General features: G+C 47.5%; 1 protein-coding gene across 3 annotated transcripts in view; it reads left to right on the top strand.

Annotated features, from left to right (window-relative positions):
- LOC142586934 (uncharacterized) overlaps positions 1-25,949 on the top strand; it is a 96,960-nt gene that overhangs the window by 13,609 nt on the left and 57,402 nt on the right. For all 3 annotated transcript variants that reach the window (XM_075697809.1, XM_075697811.1, XM_075697810.1), the window contains 3 exons: positions 2,188-2,284; positions 15,887-15,936; positions 18,487-18,633. In XM_075697809.1, coding sequence (XP_075553924.1) covers positions 2,188-2,284; positions 15,887-15,936; positions 18,487-18,633 — 294 coding nt within the window. The remainder of the gene's footprint in view (positions 1-2,187; positions 2,285-15,886; positions 15,937-18,486; positions 18,634-25,949) is intronic.

Here is a 25,949-nt window from a genome sequence, read left to right as displayed (position 1 = left end):
TACCTCAGGGACGCTTTTAAACGACGGACTGGCACGGAGATCTTGCATTGCTGTAAACATCATGGCAATCAACATACTTGATATGTCATTTACAGTGCTAGGATCCAACAACTTTCTTCAGCTGCAACCTTGGGGAAATTGTTCGCTTGTGGCTGTATCATTTGAGGGCTTCGATTGACACTTTATCGATGATGGTCTTTGCTAGTTTTCTCTCATGACTGAGGCGAAGGACGTTTTTGAAGCCATGTCTCTGCATTGTACCATGTCGTGTTGCTCTTTGTAGCTCTAAACAAGAAATCCGGAGCCGGAGCCTAGTGGCTCCGGTTGCATCCCAGACCCCGGCCACGATTTCTACGATGACCTTTGCGCAGCCGTGCTTGTTCAAGTGCCCAGTCACAACCGTTCTCGCCATTTCAACAGCAGCGTTATTCCGCATCCTGTCGTCCCACATGGCCGGCCATGCCGATCGTCTGCAAGCGCCGGCCCCAGCATTAGACATCGGTTCGTGAGCCTCCTCCCCAGCTCATAGGCAGTTGCGCGACAACTCTTTCCAAGGAATTCACTGAACCAAAGGCAAGCGCTTTGACCTAATGTACAGCCCACTCCTCTTCTTCCTTGGAAGTTGCCGCAGGCTGTCCGCTTTCCGTACGGTGGCATCTCACTCATTACTGATACCGAGGCTCTTCCAACGGCTCCACTAGGCAATAATTTCACTCTGGAAGGAATGGCGGCACCACAAGGACTACGTTCGCGATGCAATCAGCGACCACCGCGACCCGGATTCTATCGGCATTCAAAATTCCACCGCAAGCAGCAGGTGGCGAGCCTTCCGATGCTCTGTTCTCTCACGTTCCACGGATGCATGGCCCACCGAAGTTTTGCAGGAGCGGCTCTTCCATCTGGCTTCCTCAGCTGGAAAATCACTTCTACGCCAACAACGTGAATGATCAACACTTCAGCTATCTGCATACAAGTCCTCAACAGCCAGACGCAGTAGTTCTGGAGCTCCGGCTTCTACAGGCCCGAGCATCTACGATAACATGTGGCAGGTCGCGATTTTACAGTATGGTATCACTGTCACTGCACCTCGCTCACAACCTACGCTGCCAGTACTGTCTAATACATCTCTCTCGGATTGCGTAAACACGACACTACCAACGACGACACCACCGCCACACTTTACCGGGACTTTATTTCAATCGCGCTTCGTATTAGGAGCGGGTCCCTGTAGCGTCTTGTCAATCACCTCCAAAGCAGACGAAGAAGGTGTGCCCACGTGCATGTAGCGCGAGAATAGACCAGGTTAGGGCGCTTGACCTGAGCGGACGCGGTCTCAGCAGCTCCCGAAATTCCGCTGCATCATGGCCTAAATAAACCGTGGCTACGGGGGTTACCTTTCGCGCCGTCTCCCAAAATAGGAAAGTCTGCGGGTCTTTTGCTTTTGTGACACAGCACAGTAAGTCGTCTGGTTCGCCTCTTTGCCCACAATCTCATGGTTTTGCCTCAGTACGTCGGTCGGTTGGTCGCTCTTTGGCTTCCCGCTGATTAGATTTCTCCCCTATTATAAAAAAAGAAGCATGTCCAGTCATGGGATCTTAAACTTGGCCCCCAGCGCATCTGCACTACGTTATAGCTATTAGGTCATAATCGGAAGCATAGCTTTCTTCCAACACCAATTAGCTCACTGTAATTTTCGCCACGAGTTCAATATGGTGAAGGTTTCTATATTATGACAAATGACCACAATGGCGGAATCGCCAAGTAGCGAGCGGAACATATCTTACCAGCGCCAACCAGCTCTCTGAGATGATTGCTGCATGTCGATGATGAATATAACTTTTATACTATGGCAAGTACCCACGGTGGGCGATCTACCATGAAGCGGGTGGTAAATTTGAATTATAAGAAACGAAGAAATGCAAGGCAATAGAAGATTAGTCACATTGCGAAGCACTGCTGTGCAGGCTTCAAGCACGTGCCCATATTTTAAGCCAACGTATCGGCAATGAAATAAGCAGACAAAGGATTACCAGAACCACTAGACAATTTGCGCTTCAGATATGTTCCAGTAGGACAGTTGAATTTCTATATTGTCTTTTATGTATGTAGGCAATAATATAATTCATGTACTGTTAGTGTTCAGATTGTTTCGCATTCATACTTATAACACTCTACTTCGCCTTGCAGGAACTTGTCTGCTATAAAAGACTCAAGGTCAAAATGAACAATAGACGTAAATCTTCTTCAACATACGTCACGCATCTTGCAATGTTTTACATCATGCGTGAGTATTTTATTGATTTTGCAGATGAATGATTTCACAAGCAGACTGTGTGGTGTGTCTATCGCCACGCGTTGTTCTATATTTGCCGCTGTCAGGTTTCAGCGACTTATCATTGGTGCTATGTTCTTGCTTGGTGGAACACGCTGATTGAGTGTGCTGCTCCTTTTATAGAAAGTTATGCATGCTGTATGCAAGGTCACCAACAAGCCCAGCAGCTAAGTCTTCTAAGGTTACGCATGTCTGCTTAGAGTATGTGCGGGTAGAGAATGGGGTTTTAAATGCCGAATAATTCAAATGCGTATGCCCCAAATGCATGGTTGCCAGTGCTTTTGTCGCCACAAGTAAGCGCTGGGTGATCGCTGGCAGCCAATTGCATTCACATTGCGCGAGAAACTTCCTCTTAAGAGGAAGCTTTAGCTTTCCAAAGGTATTCAAAAATTCGAAAGTATGAAAAAAATAGAAGCACGAAGTTTACAAATTAATAGCTCTGAATGAACAACAGATATCGCGGTTCTGTCAACGGCATCCGTTACACCATTCAAAGCGGCCAAATTGGATGTGTCATTTTATAGCTCACGTGAATTTGTTACGTTGTGTTCAAGGGTTCTGCAAAAGCTGTATTTTCATATTACAAAATTTTTTAGGTTCATGTGTAACATGTGAAGCTTGTCCGCCTTAGGGTGCTGTCAGATGCAATTCACAGAATTGGTATATCACTTTTCCTTGCTGAGTTACCCCGAGTTTTAAACTTAAGAACTGAATATTCTGAAAATTCTAGATTTTTGCTGAACTTCAATAATAAATTAACAACCTAAATCAAGAATTTGAAACCAACAGTCGCTAGATTTTAAGTTTTTATCTTAGATGCAATAAACGTCGTCAAATTTGGTGTAGTGGTTGCTGAGAGAAACGAATTCTCCTTTTTGCATGTATTTAGGCACAAGCACTCAAGCTAAAGCTTCCTTATTAGTCAGACATTCACAGTTATTCTCGGTGTCTGTCAGAGGGTCATAATACTAGCAACGCTGCTACGCACAAATGCCCTTCTTCAGAATTCACTAGCCTAAGATGGTACGCAGGTGTTTTTTTGAGAAGTACAAAAGCGGTAGAAGTCTCGGGGGGGGGGGGGGGGTAAACATCTCGAAAGCTTGGAATAATCCTAACAGACTGCGAGCATGGCCTGCGGCGATTGCTGGAGGCGGCCGTCAGCTCAAATCGAAAGATTACGTCTGCGAGAAGCACTCCACGAGCAATAAGATCACACGGGATAAATACTATGGTGAGCTTAGAGGCGAGGTAATCCTGGACCACCCGAAAGAAACCTGAACTGAGTCCAGAGGCTGTTTTTTGCATCTTTCATCCTTCTCCAGCTTCTCTGACATCGCCGAAAAACAAACGGACTTCCCGGGAAGCGTCAAGAGTTATCTGTGATGATACCGTTAAAAGATCGAGAAGGATTGCATACCAAAAGTCAGGAACATCATCGGCGGGGAACGTCCGTGATGTTTACACAGCGTGTGAGGCCGATTAGTTCGAGGAGAATCTGTTTGGTCATATAATCGAAGAAATTGAAGGCATGTTTTCCTTTGACGAATGCCAGCAGCGCTTACAACCATCCAATCAAAGTCGTCGGGCGCGAGTGAAATAATTGCGCTGCGTACAACCGGAAGCTACTGATCATCTTATGATAGTGGTCATCGAAAGGAATCCGCTTTATTTTTTTACTGCGCTGAAATGGTTTTTAAAAAAATTCGCGTGTTGATAAAATTGCACAAACTGGCCTGGAGTGTTACCTGACACCGGTGACCACAGCCGGTAACGCACTCCCTCACCAGAGGAGGATTGGCGACCCTGGTGCAGTACTTGGCCACAACTTCCTATATGAACAAAACAATTAAACCCCGGCCCTCAGTCCCCAGCAGATGCGAAGCAACTGACCACGGCGGCGGTCAGACCTGCGACGCAGCAGAGGGTGCTAAGAATCCCTGGCTCCGGACAGGCCGCCATTGGAATATGAACCTGGCAACGTTTAACGCTTGAACGTTATCTAGTGAGGCGAGTCTAGCAGTGCTATTGGAGGAATTAGAGGGCAGTATATGGGATATAATAGGGCTGAGTGAAATTAGGAGGCCAAACGAAGCATATACAGTGCTAAAAAGCGGGCACGTTCTGTGCTAACGGGGCTTAGCAGAGAGACGAGAACTAGGAGTCGAATTCCTGATTAATAAGAATATAGCTCGTAACATGCAGGAATTCTATAGCATTACCAATAGCGTAGCAGGTCTTGTGAAACTTAATAAGAGGTACAAAATGAAGGTTGTACAGGTCTATGCCCCTACATCCAGTCATGGTGACCAGGAAATCGAAAGCTTCTATGAAGACGTGGAATCGGCGATGGGTAGAGTGAAAACAAAATACACTATACTGATGGGCGAATCCAATGCCAAGGTAGGCAAGAAGCAGGCTGGAGACAAGGCAGTGGGGGAATATGGCATAGGCACTAGGAATAGCAGGGGAGAGTTATTAGTAGAGTTTGCGGAACAGAATAATATGCGAATAATGAATACCTTCTTCCGCAAGCGGGATAGCCGAAAGTGGACGTGCAGGAGCCCGAAGGGCGACACTAGAAATGAAATCGACTTCATACTCTGTGCTAAACGTGGCATCATACAAGATGTGGACGTGCTCAGCAAGGTGTGGCGCAGAGACCATAGGAGGGTAAGAACTCGAATTAGCCTAGACCTGAGGAGGGAAAGGAAGAAACTGGTACATAGGAAGCTGATCAATGAGTTAGCGGTAAGAGGGAAAGTAGAGGAATTCCAGATCAAGTTACAGAACAGCTATTCGGCTTTAACTCAGGAAGAGGACCTTAGTGTTGAAGGAATGAACGACAATCTTGCGGGCATCGTTAAAGAGTGTGCAATAGAAGTCGGTGGTAACTCCGTTAGAGAGGATACCAGTAAGCTATCGCAGGAGACGAAAGATCTGATCAAGAAACGCCAATGTATGGAAGCCTCAAACCCTACGGCTAGAATAGAACTGGCAGAACTTTATAAGTTAATCAACAAGCGTAGCGCAGCTCACATAAAAAACTATCATATGGATAGAATTGAACATGCTCTCAGGAACAGAGGAAGCCTAAAAGCGGTGAAGAAACTAGGAATAGGCAAGAATCATATGTATGCGTTAAGAGACCAACATGGATTAGATAGTTCAAGTGGCTGAGGAGTTCTATAGAGATTTATACAGTACCAGTGGCACCCATTACGATAATGGAAGAGGGAATAGTCTAGAGGAATTTGAAATCCCACATGTAACGCCGGAAGAAGTAAAGAAAGCCTTGGGAGCTATGCAAAGGGGGAAGGCAGCTGGGGAGGATGAGGTAACAGCAGATTTGTTGAAGGATGGTGGTCACATTGTTCTGGAGAAACTGGCCACCCTGGATACGCAATTTCTCATGACCTCGAGCGTACCGGTATGTTGGAAGACCACTAACATAATCCTAATCCATAAGAAACGGGACGCCAAAGACTTGAAAAATTATAGACCGATCAGCTTACTGTCAGTTGCCTGCAAACTATTTACTATTGTAATCGCAAATAGAATCAGGAGTACCTTAGACTTCTGCCAACCAAAGGACCAGGCAGGATTCCGTAAAGGCTACTCAACAATAGACCATATTCACACTATCAATCAGGTGACAGAGCAGTATGCGGAATATAACCAACTCTTATATATAGCTTTCATTGATTACGAGAAAGCGTTTGATTTTGTCGAAACCTCAGCAGTCATGGAGGCATATCGTAATCACGGTGTAGACGAGCCGTACGTAAAAATACTGAAAGATACCTATAGCGGCTCCACAGCCACTGTAGTCCTCCATAAATAAAGCAACAAAATCCCAATAAACAAAGGCGTCAGGCAGGGAGATACGATCTCTCCAATGCTATTCACAACGTGTTTACAGGAGGCCAGAGACCAGGATTGGGAAGAACTGGGGATAAAAGTTAATGGAAAATACCTTAGTAACTTGCGATTCGCTGATGATATTGCCTTGCTTAGTAACTGAGGGGACCAATTACAATGCATGCTCACTGACCTGGAGAGGCACAGCAGAAGAGTGGGTCTAAACAGTAATCTTCAGAAAACTAAAGTAATGTTTAATAGTCTCGGAAGAGAACAGCAATTTACAATAGGTAGTGATGCACTGGAAGTGGTATTGGAATAAATCTACTTAGGACAGGTAGTGACGGCGGATCCGGATCATGAGACGGAAATAATCGGAAGAATAAGAATGGGCTGGGGTGCGTTTGGCAGGCATTCTCTGATCATGAACAGCAGTTTGCCATAATCCCTCAAGAGAAAAGTGTATAAGGGCTGTGTCTTACCAGTACTGACATATGGGGCAGAAACCTGGAGGCTTACGAAAAGGGTTCTACTTAAATTGAGGGCGACGCAACGAGCTATGGAAAGAAGAATGATGGGTGTAACGTTAAGGGATAAGGAAAGAGCAGATTGGGTGAGGGAACAAACGCGAGTTAATGACATCTTAGTTGAAATCAAGAAAAAGAAATGGACATGGGCAGGACATGTAATGAGGAGGGAAGATAACCGATGGTCATTAAGGGTTACGGACTGGATTCCAAGGGAAGGGTAGCGGCAGAAAGTTAGGTGGTCGGATGAGATTAAGAAGTTTGCAGGAACGACATGGCCGCAATTAGTACATGACCGGGGTTGTTGGAGAAGTATGGGAGAGGCCTTTGTCCTGCAGTGGGCATAACCAGGCTGATGATGATGATGATGATTATGATCATGATGATGATGATGATGATGAAATGGTTGATGTGTAGCATCAATTGCTGTCTAGGCTACCAGCGCTAAAGCAGCACGCGTAAGTGCCTCAGCAGAACTTTTGCTGAGTGCCTCAGCAAAAGCGAGCAACGCACGTGACCGGTTGCCTTTGCAACCGAAACGGCGGTAATTACTTTCTCGGATGCCAGGTACCGCAAGCATGGTAGTTTATCCGCGGGCTTCTGGCCTTTTATGGTTGCCGAAAGCATCGGAGTTTCCACTCCTAAATGTTTCTTGCTCCCTGGCCGGTGTTCAATGGAACAGTTAGATGCCATGTTCGGCCGTTTGGTATGCGCCACTTAGTGTGTGTCACTATTCAATAAATCTTTTTCATGTCAATTTCTGCAAATAAGCATTTGCCACGGCGGATGTGGTGCACTTCAATCACACAATACACTTGGTGAAATGTATTAGATACTCAACGGAATCGGACATGCACCACGGCATCGCAGCGAAATGGCGCACCGTGAGAAGCGCGAGAGGGGACCCCTGCTGCATACACATTTAGGCATAGCCAAAACCTGGTGTCCCCATATTGCGCAGGTGCTAATCACGTTAACGTCGGCATTCACTGTGAGCTGGGTTCTGGAGTAATTGCTCGACGTAAAATATTTCAATACCACTTTCGATAATGACCAGCTACCGTATGCCATGCCTCTTTCAAGGCCGCCTTTTTCGGGGGACAAGCACGGAGCCGCGCTCAACGCTACTTTCCATGAAGTGTTCTTTTACAACGCGTATCAGGAAGCGAACTTTTCTCTGTTCGTACATTTAGAGGACGGGGCGCTGAATGACGGGAGTAAGTTCCTCTGTGGAGATCCCCATGTTTTCATTTAGGAGCTTCACAGAGGCATCCAATAGAGCTTCGGCCCTCTATTAAACCCCACCTATATATAGTGCGGCGAGGAAAGCATATGTCGCCTTGAAGAAGACAAGTCCACTTGTCGAAGCGTTGGCTCTAGCTTTCACCTTGTTCTGGTTTCGCTCATCCTCCCGTATAAGTCAGGTTATTTATGGTCGAAGCAGGCTTCATAGAACAACAGATGTTGACAATTACGGCCATTCCACTCTGTGAAGATGGAATGGCAGCGAAAGCTGACGGCAGTCAAACCTATCAAACGAAAAGCAAAGTGCTTTGGCTGCCATTTCATCTTCACAAAGTGGACTGGCTATATTTTTTTTGCGTTACGAGCCTGGCATTGTTGCTCCTTCGAAGATGACCGGGCTCGCGATTGTCGTTTTCGTTCAGCATCGCGGGAACTTGCTTCGTCGGTGGTCGTTTCGCGCCGGCGCGCCGTTTACATTCTCGTTGCTGTTCCCTCCGGCGCTCCTCGTCCTCATGTTGTTCTTCGTGTGCACGTATTATATCTGTCCTGTCCATCGATAACGCACCTGTCTTTAGTGCCTATACCTCTCCTGCTTATACTGCGATAACCTTGACATCACGCTATTGTTCATGGCGAGCATTCTAACGTGTTAAACATTTTGACACCTGCGCCGCCGCACTGCACCTATACGTGTTTGTTAGAAATCGCTAATTCCGTTTCTGTTGTAAAACGCCGAAGAAAGCTACGGGAGCATGGTCATATTGTCACGCAGTAGTGACGGTGAAGAAAGCAGCCAAACTGGGAACTACGAAATTAGCGTTTTATTGGGCCAACTTGTGCCCTCAAAAACAGGCTACAGTCAAAGAACGGCGACAGCGGCGAACACATTCGGCGATTGTTGAAAATCTGATCAGCGGGTCAAGCGCATCGGCTTTTATACATCCGTCGTCGAATGTTCCAGTAGTCGCTGGGACCCGCGTGCCTTCCACAAAGTTCTACATTATTCGCGTCGCGCACACATGCGATCAGATTAGACAAGGTTTCGTCACAGACAGCGGATGGAAGCATCGATAACATTCCAGAAACTTGCGATACATGCAGGCGAGTCGTGCGCTGTGCGATAACATTTGTTAGGCGGTGAAACGTGTCGCCCGATAAAGACAAACATGTACACGTTTCAATACCCACTCTTAAAAAGCATCGACCCGATGCTGCAAACGAAAGTATTAAAGAAAAACACCCGTACCAGAGATAACAACAAAATAAGGAAGTTCGTTAGCGTCCGCAAAATTGTTTAAGACGCATCACGTGGACTACTTCAGATCGTACGCGACCCCGCTGTGAATGCGAAATGCCGTCTGGGACGACCTCATACTCCGGTGCACCAATACGTCGAATGACCTTGTAGGGTCCAAAATAGTGTCGCGATAGTTTCCCACTCAGTCCTTGTCGGCATATTAGAGTCCAAACCCGAACACGGTCGCCGCGCTGGTGCTCGACTAAGCGTCATCGGCGGGTGTAGTGTCGGCTGTCGGTACGCTGCTGGTTCTTGATCCGTAGGCGGGCGAGCTGTCGGGCTTCTTCGGCGCGCTGGAGATAGGTAGCGACGTCAAGATTTTCCTCCTCAGTGACGTGCGTCAGCATGGCGTCGAGCGTAGTCGTTGGGTTCCTGTCGTAAACCAGCTTAAACGGCGTGATCTGTGTTGTTTCTTGCACCGCCGTGTTGTAAGCGAATGTTACGTACGGCAGGACGGCATCCCAGGTCTTGTGTACGACGTCGACGTACATTGCTAGTATGTCGGCGAGGGTCTTATTCAGGCACCTACCTGTCGCCGCAACGACGACCATACGCTGGCCCAGCCCGGGGCCGGTCCGTCAGCCCATATCCGGAAAACTAAAGACAGCAACCGATGGAGGTGCGGTTGCTGTTCGTCGAACTGACGAAGATCCTCCACCACCGACGAAGACGCCGAAAAGACTATCACGACGACATAACAACGACGACACAGTGCACTCCCGACGAAATCTGGTAGCAAAGAACACGTTGATGAAAGACGACCTGACGATGCGATGTTCCAGCCAGAGGTCAATGCGACGCAGCCATCATCCGACGCCAAGACCTAACGGTAACGCAAGACAAAGAACCACCGACCTCGACGTGCTTCTCGATGGCCACCCAGTCACTGCCTTAGTCGACAGAGAGGCCGATTACTCCGTCATTAGTAGACACATTGCCGCCCAGTTGAAGAAGGTTAAGACTGCATGGGAGGACCCCCCAATTCGGACCACTGGAGGACACCTCATTACGCCGAGTGGAATCTGCACGGCAAGAAATACCGTTGCCACTGCACCTCCACCAATTACCACTGCGCCTCCACCAGATGTCACGTGGTTAAGACGGTGAAAAAAGCAGCCAAACTGGGAAAGGCGAAACTGGCGTTTTATTGGGCGAACTTGTGGCCTCAAAAACAGGCTACACTCAAAGAACGGTGAAAGCGACGAACGCAGTCTGCGATCGTCGAAAATGTGATCAGCGTGTCAAGCGCATCGGCTTTTATACATCAGTCGTCGAATGTTCCACAGTAATCGCTGCAACCCGCGTGCCTTCCACAAAATTCTACATTATTCGCGTCGCGCACACATGCGATCAGATTACACAAGCTTTGATCACAGACAGCGGATGGAAGCATCGATAACATTCCAGAAACTTCCGATACATGCAGGTGCGTCCTGCGCGGTGCGATAACATTTTTTAGGCGGTGAAACGTGTCGCCCGATAAAGAGAAACCTGTACACGTTACACGTGCCAATATACACCTTCGCTGTAAAAACTATGGGTGCAATCATGAAATTAGCACCCATATTGCTTTAACAAGTTACAGCGCACGTGAATCTTTCTTTCTTGGAAGCAATCTTTCTTGGAAGTCTTGTGAAGCAACAGTAACCTTATCTCATGACAAACTACACTACTCGCGTCATCACCATGTAGCCTTCTTTATTCTGTTGCATCCTTATGCCGGTAGAACTTATTCTAGATGTTCTAGCTCAGGACCTAGTAGCTACTTTTCAATAGAGTGACTGTTTCGTAATTTAATTTCATTACAAATTCATCATTATTGATATAATGAACGAAAAAAGGTATTAGCTTGATAAGGTGGCACGAAGATAATCAATAAGCCCATGCAATTTCCTTTAAAAGGACATATAGAATCTTATAGAAAAGTTGCCCTTGTTCGGATATAAAACCCGTAAACAACATATGTTTCGCAGGGTTATTCTGCAACCTGAACTAAATAGGTGATTACTAGATTTCAGCGAGAGCAAAATAATTAGACCACTCGAAGTGTAAGGATCGATATTGATTTCAGTTGCCAACTATTTCAGCTGGATGCGACGATAAGTTCATTGCACACACTTCTGAGACATGCTACCCTGGTAACATAAATGGAAAAGTCGAGTACTGCGTCAGGATGTCTGTCAAAGTTTCACCGACCCAAAAATGGCTCATAACTGTAACGGTGGTATGAATTGAAGTAAAGGTGTCATGACTAAATAATATAGAGCTGTGGTGCTAAGCGTCCTCTGTCTGAAGCGTCTATCGGAAAATTTCATTTATGCTTATAATTAAAACCAACGTTTTCTTGAGACATTATTACCCATTTTCCGTATCAGGTATGTTTCAAAACTCCGTTCTCGGCCCATCGCGGAGGCTCTGCATAGCCGCGCCAACAAATTTACTTAATTCTCAGGTTTTAGCTCTCCTAAAATTTCGCATTTAATTCCGAGAAGATTTAAGAAAGAAGGCTTGCGCTCACGGTGTTTTGTTTAGTGACATTTGTTTGTGGGCTGTCATTCTCAAAATTCATAGGAATAGGTTTTTCAAGAATGAAAGACCTGGTATGGGCAACTTTAGTGGTAGAATGGTGTGGCACTATAACCCGGATATGCCGCGCGTTATATAGCATCTCATGACATGCAGCATAGATACACCTAAATATATACGAAACCGCACTGCGATGGCGACGGGGAAAATTCGCTTGGAGTGTCTGTATAATCCCTATTGCAAAAAAAATAATTTTCAGGAGTTCGAAATAATGTTCCAAATTAGCTTTGAGTGCTGCAAACTCGGTCGCTTCAACTTTTTGCGCGATCGAGCACCATACCATCAAGGATTTCATCCAGAACTCCCTAAGGTGCAACATCGGTTTAAAGGCAATGACGGCGTAACCAGGGCGTCTCTGCGGAACCTTGAAGAATACACAGACAAGCAATTTATCCGCTGATGCAGTGTTGGTCAGCAGCTAAACCTCAGCAAGATGGAAGCATTCGATAGTCACACACATACAGAATCGAAGCAGTGAATTTTACCGTCAAACATGGGGCCTTTATCGTTCACACTTACTACGTGAAGGCTGGTGTAGTGAATGGCGATGACGCGCATATCCTTTATAGAAACAGAGGATCACTTCCCTCCGCCACATACAGGATTTCAACAAAACTTTGGCACTCATGACAGCCTCCTGCATGTGAAGTAGACTGTACGGCGTCGAAAAACGGTGTGTCAAGGACACCGCCACCCGAGCATCCTCATTGCAGTGGCCGTTCATCATAAAAATCCATTATGAGGCCATCTATCATCGAGGTAGTGTAAAAGCGCGGAATCACAGACCGCCTGCTAAAGTTCGTGCGCTCCTTCTTTGAAGACCGCGCTTTTTCTGTACGGCAGACGGAAACGTTGCGAAGGATTTATCAGGTTCCATACTGTCCCCCCTGCTCTTTCATTTAGGTACGATAGGCCTGGCTGAATGGCTAGAGGCTATTTCCGAACTGAGCTACAGAATTTATGCCTATGACATCGGCTTATTGTCCGCGTAACGACGAATTAACGATCAACACGGGACCCTGCAGGTGCACTTGACAATGTTGACCACTACTTGCCAGAAACTGTTATGCCGCCATTTCAAGAGAAGACAAAGTGCATGGTGATCCGAGGTAGAGTGCATGGCGAAGCAGCCGTCGCGTTCACGCTCTCAGGGGAAACACCACTTCGAGTGGAAAAAACCTCAGTGCCCTTCTACTCTCTGAAGAAGTCTGACCAGCCTAGATCTATATGTGGGCCCCTTAATGGCGAACTGCACCTCCGCCGCGGGCCGCCCGGCATTGTACTATCTTCGGTATTGCCCCACGTATGGGAAGTGCTTAACGCCTGCTTCACCTCCGCCGTGGGTAGGCCTGGTATTGCACAATCTTCGGGAGCGACTTAAGTACGGGGAGTACTTAACGCCTGCTTCACCTACGCCGCGTGAAAGCCCGGCATCGTACTATCTTCGGGATCGGCCCACGTATGGGGAGTGCTTAACGCCTGCTTCACCTCCGCCGCGGGTAGGCCCGGCATTGCACTATCTCTGGGATTGGCTCTAGTATGTATGGGGAGTTTCTTGCTTAAAACAACGACACGAAAATTTCCCTGGATGGTAGAGGTATCCAACTTCGCTGTAAAACCAGTGCGCATGCTCGGCATGCGCATTGACCACACAGGTACAGCGGCTGCGTGGCTCACGGTCTTTCATCAAAAGCGGCACACGAAAACAAATTTGCTTCATCATGTGTGGCGCTACTACCGGCAGTAAGACCGAGATTCCTCCTCCAGGTAGTAGGTGTGCTTCTTCTCTGCTTGGGCGGCCGAGACTCAGCTCCAGAGAAGGTATGCGCATGTGAAGAATACTGCTGAGAAGGATAGTGGCGACATGTTCGCTAGAGGCTTCTGTAGCGCCCAGTGACGCTGCGACACAGCGTCAGCCTGCGCCGTGGCGCAGGTTGCGAAGGAAGGAAAGCATAAATTGGTGTCGCGCGTGCTCGCGGTGCAAACTGGGCCTGCGCTATTCCATTCTAAGAGTCTGCTATACTGGTCGCCACCTTCGCCCTTCTGCCGAAATATAGGTAGGAACGACGGCGCGGCTCGTGAGCCGCCGTCGTGGCATCCTACACCCTTTGGATGGATTGAATCAGCCGCAGCTGAAGCTTGAAGACTCTTTATATGTACAACCGTTTACAAGGAAAACACATAAGTGCAAGGTGGAACTGGAACACATAGGACAACCCTATATCGGCAGAGCCGGTGGTGCATCGAACCTGAAATTTAGCATAGAACGCTCCGTCGAGACAATGGAGCCACAACCTACATCCCATGGTTCCCCGCCCCAAACATTTACAGCCCAGTCGCGACCGAGTGGTTTTAAGTCTCGCCCGCCGATACACCGATCACAAATCCTGTACGAGGACAGTCGAGTGACTAGTCCGCCAGGTATGCAATCCCTGAACCTCAAATACGCCCCCTTTTTTTGCCTTCGTTTAAATTCTTGCTCCTCTTCCTCGAAACAACATACAAAATAACGCAACAAAGGAGAGGGCTAGAAACGCAAAGCAATTGTACACCGAGAAAAGGAACAGAACCCAACACAATGGGTGCCGGTTGTCCCTCTTCTTGACATAAGCTTTTTGCAATAATTCTGCTAATCGCGCCGCCATTTGCCCCACCCCCGCGCGTTTGCTCAGTGCCAGCTGGCTCCCATGTACATCAGGTTACCAATCGCCATTCTGTGTGTCGGATCAATCGGTCAGTGCAGTGAGCCACGCACCTATCTATTTGTAGTGCGCGACGCATTTTACCTTTGCAACTGCTGATACGAATCGCCCAACGAAATTTGAACTACGGAACTACGGTCTGGGTGGTAGAGAGGGTCCCAGGCAGGACGCAGGCATAACACATCAATATTCAAACTGAATACCAATTCGCCTTCCATACCTGCAAGTCCCACTACACAGCCTGTTGTGCAATACTCTCTCTCTCAAGCGCGCCTTGCGGAGGCCCTTGGAGTCACTGCAGCACTGCGTTATATCCCTGTTCACCAGGGCATCGAGGGGAATGAGAGTGACCACGAACCGGCACACGCGATTACCTCCAAACGCGCCGTCTCTCGGGATGCTTCAGAATTCCTGAGCTCCAGCGGAAGCTGCACAACAAAAGGACCACCGTATGACCCACACAGAGCACAGGCAGCAGCAGCCAACCGATGGAAGAGGCAAGTCTATGCGAGTGACCCCCGATGGACCCACTTCCCGCAGGTAATACCAGGTCGGGGCACGTGTTGCTGCATCGGTTCCAGTCAGTCTTTGTCATCACACCTGACGTGCTGGAGCGGTGGTGTTGGTACAGGCCATGCCGTAACAGACGCCCTTCTTTCGCGTCTGCTAACTGCCTTCCGCCGGAGGAACACGGTCCCTCAGAAGCCTCTGATCAAGAAGCACCCCAGCAGCCACAAAGGCGCCCCGACTGTGACTTGGCCACGCGACCATCTGCAAACCAACTGTGTTGGGAGTACCAACCCCACGCCCAATATCGGCACCGGGACCTGAAGGCAATGCGAGTGTCCTCCTACGAGGAGTGGATTTGAATGTCAACCGGATCAACAGCTTCGGATAATTTTACTCTGGACTCACTCTTGGGTCTCGCCTCAAACGCCCATCTCCTAGGGCGGCCCCAAGTACGCATCCACTCCTTTTCCCACTTCAAATTATAGGCATTCAAGCCATCCCTTAAGAAAACCATCTTTGTCATCATCATCATCATCATCATCATCATCATCATCATCATCATCATCATCATCGTCATCATCATCATCGTCATCATCATCATAATCGTCATTCTCTACATGCAACCAGGTGAGCGCTGACTGTGGGAATTCCGAGCGTAATACAGACGCTCGGACCATGCCGCACATCATAGGCAGTGGTTTCTACAGCAGCCGATGAAAGCCGCCCCATAACCTTTATTGACTTTAGTTTCTTCGCGTGAAACCTTGTGTTTGATGTTCTACTAACTGTCCTAATGCGATAGTAAATTTTACATGCTTCTGTATTTCAGATTTATCTCCAAGCACGGCTGAAGAAGGATTGTCAGGTGCAGCTACCAAGGTGAGAACGACGAAGTAGTTCTCACCTTCGCACGACCAAGTAGGAGATTTATTTGTGAGACGCATGAACCAGTGCGCTATGCGATGGCTTTTTCCTTCTTCTAAGCGTTGGCATTATTATAGACGTCGCAATGATGAAAACGTTTTTATATACTAGAAGCTTAAAAGCGCCGTACGCTATGCCCTCCAGCAGCAGGTTCATTTTCTCTACTTCTGACGTATACTCTATTACCTTGCGGCACAGGGCGATATTGTCTTGCATATCTGTCACATATGGTTCGGACAACGTGGGTACGCGGGACCTAAGCTCCTTTTGCGTAGCCGGCTGAGAGGAAATACGCTTGCCGAACAACTCGGGGAGTGTTCGCTTGCATTGCTCTCAGCTGGTTAGTTTTTCCTGTCTGTTCCTACTTTTTGTGTCTGGTGATGCGCTCCTTCACTTTGAACCAGTCATCGACGTCAAGATGGTCACTCCTGGAAAATATTCCTGGGTCGCGGGCCTGGTAAAAGATTACTGTCAACGTCGTGGTAGCTGATGCCTCTGTCGGCATGGGGCCTGTACCTGCAACGGCTCCTTCGGCCGTCACATTGTTAGAAGGCAAGCTACGTCCACTTCGGTGTTCTATCATGCAGAGCAATACTCCGTACTTATATCAAAAAGGTTGCTGAGGAAGCAAGCAAGCAGGGAAATTTTTTTTGGTATGTACCAAATTCACAACAACACGATGTGACCTTCTTACTTTTATATTTTATCTGCCGTATAGCAGAATTCATTTGAGTGGGTTTATTTGCCGAAACCATGGTCTGATTATGAGGCACGAGGTTGTGTAAAACTCCGGTATAATTTCACCGACCTGAAGTATTTTAGCGTGCACGCATAGCGCGGTATACCGGCGTTTTTGCAATTGGCCCCCATCGAAATTTGCACGCCGTATCTGGCATTTGATTGCGCCCTCGTGCTTAACAGTGTAGAGCCAAAGCTACAAAGGAACCACGCAGGATAGCCGTATAGATTGCCACAAATATTCACCTGCTGATTAACTAAATAAGCATTCTGTCACGCATGCACTAGCAAACAGGAACACATCTTACTAGATCCCTGCAAATATTCTCTGTCGAAACGCTTGCGTAATGAAGACTGCTGGCAGCGGGGAGCAATCGCTTCATACAGCGTCTCGCTTCACCGCGTCTTCGAAAATTGGATTATGTGACTTCCAACGTAAGGCGCCTGGAATGAAAGCGCTCATGAAGTCGCCAGCCATTTCAGAACCCGCTTCGCAACCTCAATATTGCAGCAATAAGGCGAGTTGGGCGCGTGAGCGCTCAGTGGTGTGGACAGACATGCGCAGCTTGACTAGAGGAAGTGAAACGTGCTCTCCTACACCAGTGCCCGCTTTATCGCATCATCTTGAAGATTTGGCGAACAAGAAGACATCAAGCCACCATCCTTTTCCTCTCACTCACGCACGCTTCCTAAAAGAAATCTCGATACGTGTGTAAATATCTCGATAAGGGTGTAATCGAAGAGGCTCCTTTCAAGTGGACAGGTGCTGCAAACTGACGGCTACAATTCGTAAATTGTTTCTATTTGTTTCAACGTGTTTCGATTTCTGCTGAAAGTAATGTCCGCTTCTTCGAATAACCCAGCTCAAGGACAAGAATTATGAAATCTGCCACAGGCGATTTTCAAACAATACGGAAACTCTAAACATGAAAACACCATACAATGACACTGCGTTGAAAGTGGAATGCTAAGGAACAAGCGCAATATGATTGAAGACATGCAACGATCCAGTTATGGAAATGTATATTATGGTATACATGTCTTTTTCTAAACATAATGTTTTTGATGCTGCAGTTTCGCCTAAAAACCAAAGCATTGATTGCAATAGAAAATTACTAGGAAGCTTTACGATGTAAACATGGTAGTTCTATCCGCTGCATAAGGTTTAAAGATTCGGGTACAAAATAATTTACAAACATTGTTATGCGCACGCATAAGCAAACACGAACACATCTCACTCGATTGCTGCGGAAACTTGCTGTGCAGTTGATGTCCTGAGGAAGAACTGCAGCACCATCGAGCGAAATGCTTTTCGTGCTGCTTCTTGCTTCAACTTGAACTAAGCAGAAAGAACACAGCGCACACGAAGACGTCACTCATCAGCGTGCCTAGACTCAGCATCCACCGCAGATTTCTTTGAAGATGGGGACTGCGTGGTAGCGCTCAGCCGCGCCAACGCAGCCGCGGCCAGAAACAAGGCCCTTGACCGACCCCTCCCCCCTACCGCTGCCCAGTATGCGATGGAATACAGCTTCCTCTCCGCCTTCCCACATTGGCGCTCGCGAGATCGAGCCACTATTCTTCTCGACACGCTCTCACGCGCTTTCACTTGCGCTCACAGCATACGGCTATTGGCTGCGACGATATCGAACTTGGAATTTATACGGAACATCATGTCGAGGCCAGAACAGTGCCTTGAGTTTCTAAATAATTGAATAAAATCGATCGTGAACAGGGAAGTATGCGTCGTTCGCTTTTTCTTTGCAGTTGTTGCGACAAAACGAACCACTCTTTCTACTATGGGGTGAGGAACCGCCATCAAGCTTCAGTGGCCGCAGCTGTTGGCAGTCTACATATCATGCGACAGGTGCACACAGCACAATTCAGCATACTGTCAAGAGCAACTGGAATGATGTGAGTACGAGATTATATATTACCATAATAATGGAAAATTCAATATTCTCCATAAGCATATGTTTTCCACCACGATGGGTCAGTCAGGCATTTATCTCGCCTTAGTAGTAGTGAAATATGGGTAACAGCGCGAACAGACGACCACAAAAGGGGAGACACGTATACACAGCGCTTGGATGTACGTGTCTTCCTTGTCGTGGTCGTCTGTTTGCGCTGTCACCCATATGTTTCAAGAAGAACCAACTCGCCCAAGAAGTAACGATGATTGGTAGTAGTACTTGCATAACTTCACTGTCTCCTACTGCACTACTCGTGTTTAAATAACGGCTTTGCTTCACGGTGCTTCAGTGTCAAGCTTGCACTCAGGTCACAGTTAAACGTACTTTAACTAGCCTAAGCATTTTTAGCATACTTCGCGCACTTTCCGGTAGCATACTATGTCTGCTTGTCTGCTTTTATATATCTCTGTGTTCCGGACCACTAAGCACATTTAAAGAACTTCGAGATTTCATTTCCTTAGTTGCGAGAGATCCTACCGTCAATCCACCCATCGTCCATTTTCTTCGTTCTTCCTAGCCTTTCTAAAGTGTTTGAGCAGGGCCGCGTCAAAGTAAAAAGCAAATGCACCCCAGGTGTCCCCTCTCCCGCTGCACAGAAGTGGCAGTGGTCGCTTGAAAAGTCATGCAGGTGGGCACGTGGGTAATGGAACAGCTTTGATCCTTTCTAGTGCAACTGTGTCCTCACGTCCATTGCGCAGTATGGTAAAGTGGTGTAGCGAACGCTTGACCACTGAAATGAGGCCGTCCACGCGACGTTGAAGATGACGACAAGACGCCTCAGTAAGCATGAAAACAGGAGAGGGTGTTTACAAGTTTGAGGGCAGGAAAAGGTCACGTCGTCTCGTGTGAGCAGACGTAGGTGAGGACGCAGCCTTTGCGTGAAAATCCGCCGACGCTGAACTAAAGGAAGTGGATCGGAAAGAGGTGGCATGGGAGAGGTGGCCCTGATATCATGCAAGAAGCACAGGGTGCATCCGTAAGGCATCTCAGCTACTGAGCAGAAGAGCTGTGGTGGAAGGGTGGATCGAAGGCCAAGCACCACGATTGGCAGGTGTGAGACCCAGTTTTAAGTGCCAGGCTGAGCACGTATATTGCTTTCAACTGTCGGTGCAGCCTCTAGACAATGCCGTTGGATGCCGGGCGATAAGCAGTTGTGCGAGTGCGTACACAGCCCAGACGAGATGGTAGGGATGTGAAAAGAGCGGACTCGAACTGTCTGGTCTGGATCAACCAAAAACGTTGATCCAGGTTGACAGGGAAATATGGGTAACTGTGCCTGCCCTGATGTCAGGCATGAGCCGCTTCAGGCCAACGGGTATATCGATCAATTCACCTAAGCAAATGCGTATAATCACGAGATCGCCGAAACTGAATGGTTTTGGAAGCATGCATCGGGGGACGCTTGCTAAACTTTTACTACACCGTTCGGTTGCTCTACTGCTGATGGTCGCGACGAAGGGGACCATTCAGCCCGTGGCGCTGTCGCGCAGTAGCGGGCCACCGCGGGGCATCAAACCTCGGCACTGAGAAGGAACGAAGAACCGTTTTGATTGTTGTTTTGCTTATACTCACCTTATGTTTCATATTAGTGGATGTCGCCATCGTCCACCACAGTTCGATTTTAGGCAACATATTGCAAGTAGCCGCAACGGCGGCTACGGTGACGCGCGCCCTCTCGCACCGGTGCGATAAGTTACAGGCGCCAAGGCTTACCGCGGGCGCGGCTTGTCTGCCGAGATTACTTCTCCGGCATTGTATCCAGCAGCAGGTTTAATATTTACGTCAGCGACTCCTCTGAAAGCTGCCTTATTTTTCTGCTACAACGCGTAAAGGCCAGAATACATGGAGCGAACTTTCACGACGAAGTTCGGGCGGCAAAAAATCTGCCGCGGCGCGACGCCGTATGTTCGTCGGGCTGCGCTACATGGAGCGAAAACACGCCGGCATGCACGCCGGCGAGTCGCTGCGTTGTTATCAGTGTGGCTAGACGAGGAAAATGCGCTGTAGTGAAACACATGACACAAAAAAAACTTTAACGACAACTATTATCGCTTTTGAAATGCGGAACACTCTAAGAACGCGTAAAATATTGTTTAGAAATGATTTCTAGTGTTTTTTATGTGTTTGAGACATTCATGTGCCGATGTAGCTTAAAGGAAGCGGCGATGCTATGCGTTGTGGCAACACTGGGCGGGTAAAAAACTTTCGGCTTCTCCAACTATGCGACTCTTCTGTGGCTCAACGCGTGCGTGGCACGCTTCTGAACAGCCGAAATTAACTTGTTAAATTCCAGCCGCTCCGCTTTGAATGCCATGAATACAAAAAGCAGGAGACCGGCGTGAACGATAGAGCGGGATCGGGATACACGGACAAGCGGGGAAGCCTAGTCGGAAGTCGGGGCGGATAGTGAGACCTGATTGATTCGCTTTGGGGCGCCGCTTGTTTGCCGCTTGCGGTATCATCGACGCCCGACGAACTTTTCTGCGCCAGCTAGACCAGCGGCGAACGACGTTTTCTCCGCTCCCGCGCGTAGCTCGTACGCCGCCGGGCGTCGAACGCCGAGTATTCGTCGCATATTCGCTCCATGTATTCTGGCCTTAAGGCGTTATGAAATTTTCTTTACAGAAGTACCGCCAGTATGAGTTGACTGGTAAGCTTTATTATTCAATATTATTCAATAGTAAGCATTATTCAATCTGAGCCCTGTATATTTCGCCATGCAGGGCCACCACTTGGTAAAGCAAAAGTGAAGTATTCTCTACGTGTACAAGCAGTACCCATGCATTTATGTCCCATCGTTCCGAAAGCAATGAATTTCGCTAGCTAACTCTGCTTTATAAAAGATTACAACTTGAGCATAAGTTTATACAGTTACGCTAACAAGAAGACCTCATTGTCGCATTTGATTTTAACAGTAACTAGATCTCTGTTGACGGCAGCGTCGTGCAATGCTAAATCTTGCTGCATGTTTTACAGAGAAATTACATCAGTAGCTCTTCACTCAAAACTCTTTAGGGCTGCGGTGTGCCAGAACAAATCTCCAAATGTCTTATTTTATGTGTAGCAGCTTGATTGATTTGCTTCCACAACCGACCAGGAGGATGTTAAAATTATTTATCCCTGTTTAGAATTTGCGCCTACTAAACCACAGTTGAATGAAATTCATATATGAAATCATAGAGCTAAATTTGGCTTGTCTATTAACCACTTTGTATATTTCCACAGGAGCACTTTGTCAGATGCGTTGTAAAATTGAAGAGGGCTTATCTACCAGCACTTCAACGTCACGAACAATGACAACCTACACAGATAAGCAGATGACCACTATTCAGGAAATAAACGGCTGACATAAATAAATCCAACCACTTTACGGGGGCAACAAATGGTCATAACGTGAGAGATATGGACCCGTACCAAGCAGGAGACCTCTTCTCAGCTCGAGCATGACGACAGAAACTAGCCTTTCGGTAAAAGAAAATTGTGAATTAGTAATATTAAGTTATCTTATTCCTCCCAACTATTCACACAATCATCTGAGTCTCTTTCATCTCAACTCACCGTTTAGCAATACAACTGGAATACTTGTAAAACCATTTATGATGGTTCCTTTTGGTTGTCCGGTACTTCCAATTTGTTTTCCACCTGATAAAGCGTTTACAGCTGCCTTACTGACATGAAAGCCCTGACTGCCCAGATATCATTCGAAGCAAACCGTCTTGCTGCACGCAACCAGATCCATCACGAAAAGACACGGGAGATCTAACACAACAATAAGCGTGCATACAAACGAGAAAGTAAATAATACGCGCAGTCAGCCACTCCTATTAGTGAAATCGAGAAGTACATGTTGCTGGGCTAGTCGGTTCATATTGCGCTCGCCTTCTTCCCTTCCTTCCTCCCTTGTTTGCGCCAAGCGATCATATTTATGGCCTACTCAGCTATTAGTGGAACAATTGGCTCTACAAGCATCTAAGCAGACGATCCAATACAGTGTGCTCTGAAGCCGGTAAAGGTGCTAATACAAGATATGCGCGCAACGTAATGCAATTTTATACGATATTTTTGACGCAAGTGAGCAGAGGGTTATAAGTTTAACATTGAAAATTTCGATCGTGATGATGCATTTGAGAATAATTTGTAATGATAGCTAATCCTCTTTCCAAGTAATGCGCCATATTTTTGGTCAGACGCTGTTTACTGCCCTTTTGAAACAATATCTGTTCGCGATACCAGTTACCACATCGCATTTGCCCACCTACGCTATCCAAATAAAATCAACAATACAATGAGCTTACCTGGTCAGAAAGTTACGAGTATGCGTTTACAGTTGAACAACCATTGAGGGTAGGCTATCAATTATGCAAGCATATAGGTGCACCGGAGCAGAGGACAACTTCATCGGTGCCGCACAGTGCAGAATTTTGTAGACGAAGCGACACGTTCAACGCAAATATGTCCGCGCTACGACGGCACATGACGTAAACATGTGGCGCTAAACTTAGTGTCACAAGATGGCGGCGCATAACTCCCCCTACTTCTCTTTCCTATGAATCGTATTGGCACGGATTCAACGTGCTTGCGCTCGCATTTCCAAGCAAAGATTCTTGCGCGCCTGGTTATCGCACTGGGCTTTCAATAGATAGCACATTTGTCGTCCTCTTTCCTCTGTATTGAATTGACGCGGCTTCTGAAGATGGGTGTATATCACTGCAGATGGTGTCTTGACGTCCATTGCCCTTAATAACGTTGAGTTGAGCTACTCCACTAGCACGCACGAATTATAACTGCGATAAGGCGGCCACGCATTCATGTACAGTGTTTTCGGTGACGTAAGTTTCTGTGTGTCTACAGTCGCTGTGATGGTACCCAGTCACCCTCACAGTGCCACTTCTCCGAAGCGCAATGCTTCCCGTCTTGTATGCACATATATACGAATGTTTTCAATTAGAAAAGATCTTGCACGTTTCTTCTCTTTGTGCCTGTATTTGTGAGCGCTGCACAAACGCCAAGTTGATGTCATTTGGGGTTTTACGTGCCCATACCGCGATTTGATTATGAGGCACAACGTAGTGGGGAATTCTGGTACAGTTTTCGCCACCAGAGGATCTTTAACGTGCCCCCAATAAGTAGGTGACAGGCAGTTTTCCACTTCACTTCCATCCAAATGTAGCTGGCTATGCCGCGCTTTTCACCGGCAACCTATTTCTTAGCTGCGCACCAACATAGCCGCTAAGCCGCTACAGCGGGCTAAACCATTACATCCATGACAAAACCTACTTGCCCAGTTTCCAATTTTGATGCAGATATAGGCACATCTGTTTTATTAGTTGAAGGACATAAGCGTGCCACCACATCAACAATTCCGTTTCAATGGGATGCAAACGAGGAGAGCCTCTGAAAGAAAAACTTCCTTGCCTCAGCTGAGTTAGCACATTCACAGGCTGCCCCAAAACGGGCCCTTTATATTGAATGACAGCTAGGAACTCGTAAAATAGAAGTTACCCATCCCCGTGTGCTAATTCTCCAAGAAACTGGTGCGCCTATGTACGATAGGCGCGAACCTGTAGGGGTAGAATCATTCCTAACAATCGTCGCTTCCATCGCTCACTCGCCTTCCAGATTTCAAAGTGCTGGTATGCGTTACATTACCACTACTAGATAATCTTATAGAGCAGCTCTTCGGCGGCCTTTCCTGCCCTTGGCGTCGACTCTCGGCCTCCACCTCACACGTAAATGAGCGAAAGAGCAGAGCAAAGGATCAAACAGTGAACGCGCAGCGCAGCGGGCGCTGAAAGAGGTGATATTGAAGAGAGCTCGGGGAGCACAGCGGAGGAGGAGGCTGCAGCGGAATTATTACGTGGAAAGTAGGGGAGGAGATTATGGTAAAAGCACGAGGCGAAAAGCGTAGTCCTGCAGAAGACGATCTCTGTGGCAAAGACCGCTACGCGATGGCGTTAAGCGAACGCGTGGTCAGGATACCATGTATGGAAACAAAGTGCTGCGTGAGCAGAGGTCTGTCAGAGACGGCTGCTGTAAATCATACCCACGCGTTACCCACGCACTGTTTTGGCGTTCTCCCGATTATCAGGGCAGTCGGGCCGCCCTTCTATCTGTTTGCAATGTCCCATACGAGACAGATTGTCCGCGCCAGCCAATGTATAGCGAAATGAAAACACGTATAGAGCTGCACTGAAACTTCCCATTAAGGAGTATCGTAATCGTCGGTGAACTTTTTAACTGCTAAGCGTTTCGTGGTGAACATTTGCCACTTCGACAGTATCTATCTATATAGCCGCCGGCGTTTAGGTGCTATCGTGGCTGTTTCATTAACTTGGGGTGCTATAACGTAAAGCTGTTCCTAGGTTTTCTATTCCAATTCTGCAATCAGCCCTCCGCGATCGGTCAAAAACTTTTCTGAACAACCTTTACTTCGCCTGTCTGTCACGCGACGTCACGAAAAGCGCGCTGACTCGCACGCTGACATGACGCGTACACATTGATTATGCATCATTGAACCGAAGAAAAAAAAATGGGTATTTCTGATTCGACGCCTTTTGGCCGTTAGTCCTAGGGTATTGGTCAAAAGTGTTCGGACTGCAACCACTTCACCTGCCCCTCACACGACGTCTCAAATCCGCGAAAACTCACCGCGTCAAAGTGACCTGTACACAAAGATGGATTGATATGCCGAACAAAACAGACTTATTTTTCTGAATAGCTGCAGGCTGCCCCGTTCGGAAAAGAATAAAAGATGGCTGCCACCGATCGCTCAGGCACTGACTGCTCACACATGCCGGAGAGCATGCGGTTATTTGCGTACAATAAACATTTTTCCATGGCCATGTATCGCTTTTGAGCACTATTGGCACTTTTGCGACCTCGCTCTGCCAACTGTTCTTTGTTGAGGATCCGTTTTAGCATTCTGAACCTTCCGTTACATGTCGTCGCGATTTTCTATCAGCCACCGCAAGCTAAGTAAGGGAAAGCGGACCAATCGCAGACGCCGTCACCACCCTCTTAATCCGGTTATCTATTTGCAGTGCACTGGTTCGGCCCCATCGAACCCCTCTCCAGTTCAGCGTACTCCTGGCCTCTTTTCAGCCAATTAAATAAGACAAGCCGCTCACTCTAGGCAATGTTATTCGTTTCATACCAAACAAAAGTCACCACCTATGAACGAGCAGAGCGTTTGAATGGTCTGTTCAGACAACCCGGCGGGTCACCACCCGATGCTTGCTTCGGCGGTTACGCAAATCT

This window comes from Dermacentor variabilis, chromosome 7, assembly GCF_050947875.1.
Source record: "Dermacentor variabilis isolate Ectoservices chromosome 7, ASM5094787v1, whole genome shotgun sequence".
In the NCBI taxonomy this organism is placed as follows: Eukaryota; Metazoa; Arthropoda; class Arachnida; order Ixodida; family Ixodidae; genus Dermacentor; species Dermacentor variabilis.
The sequence above is the reverse complement of the archived record's forward strand: the minus strand, read 5'-3'. Positions and strand labels throughout refer to the sequence as shown.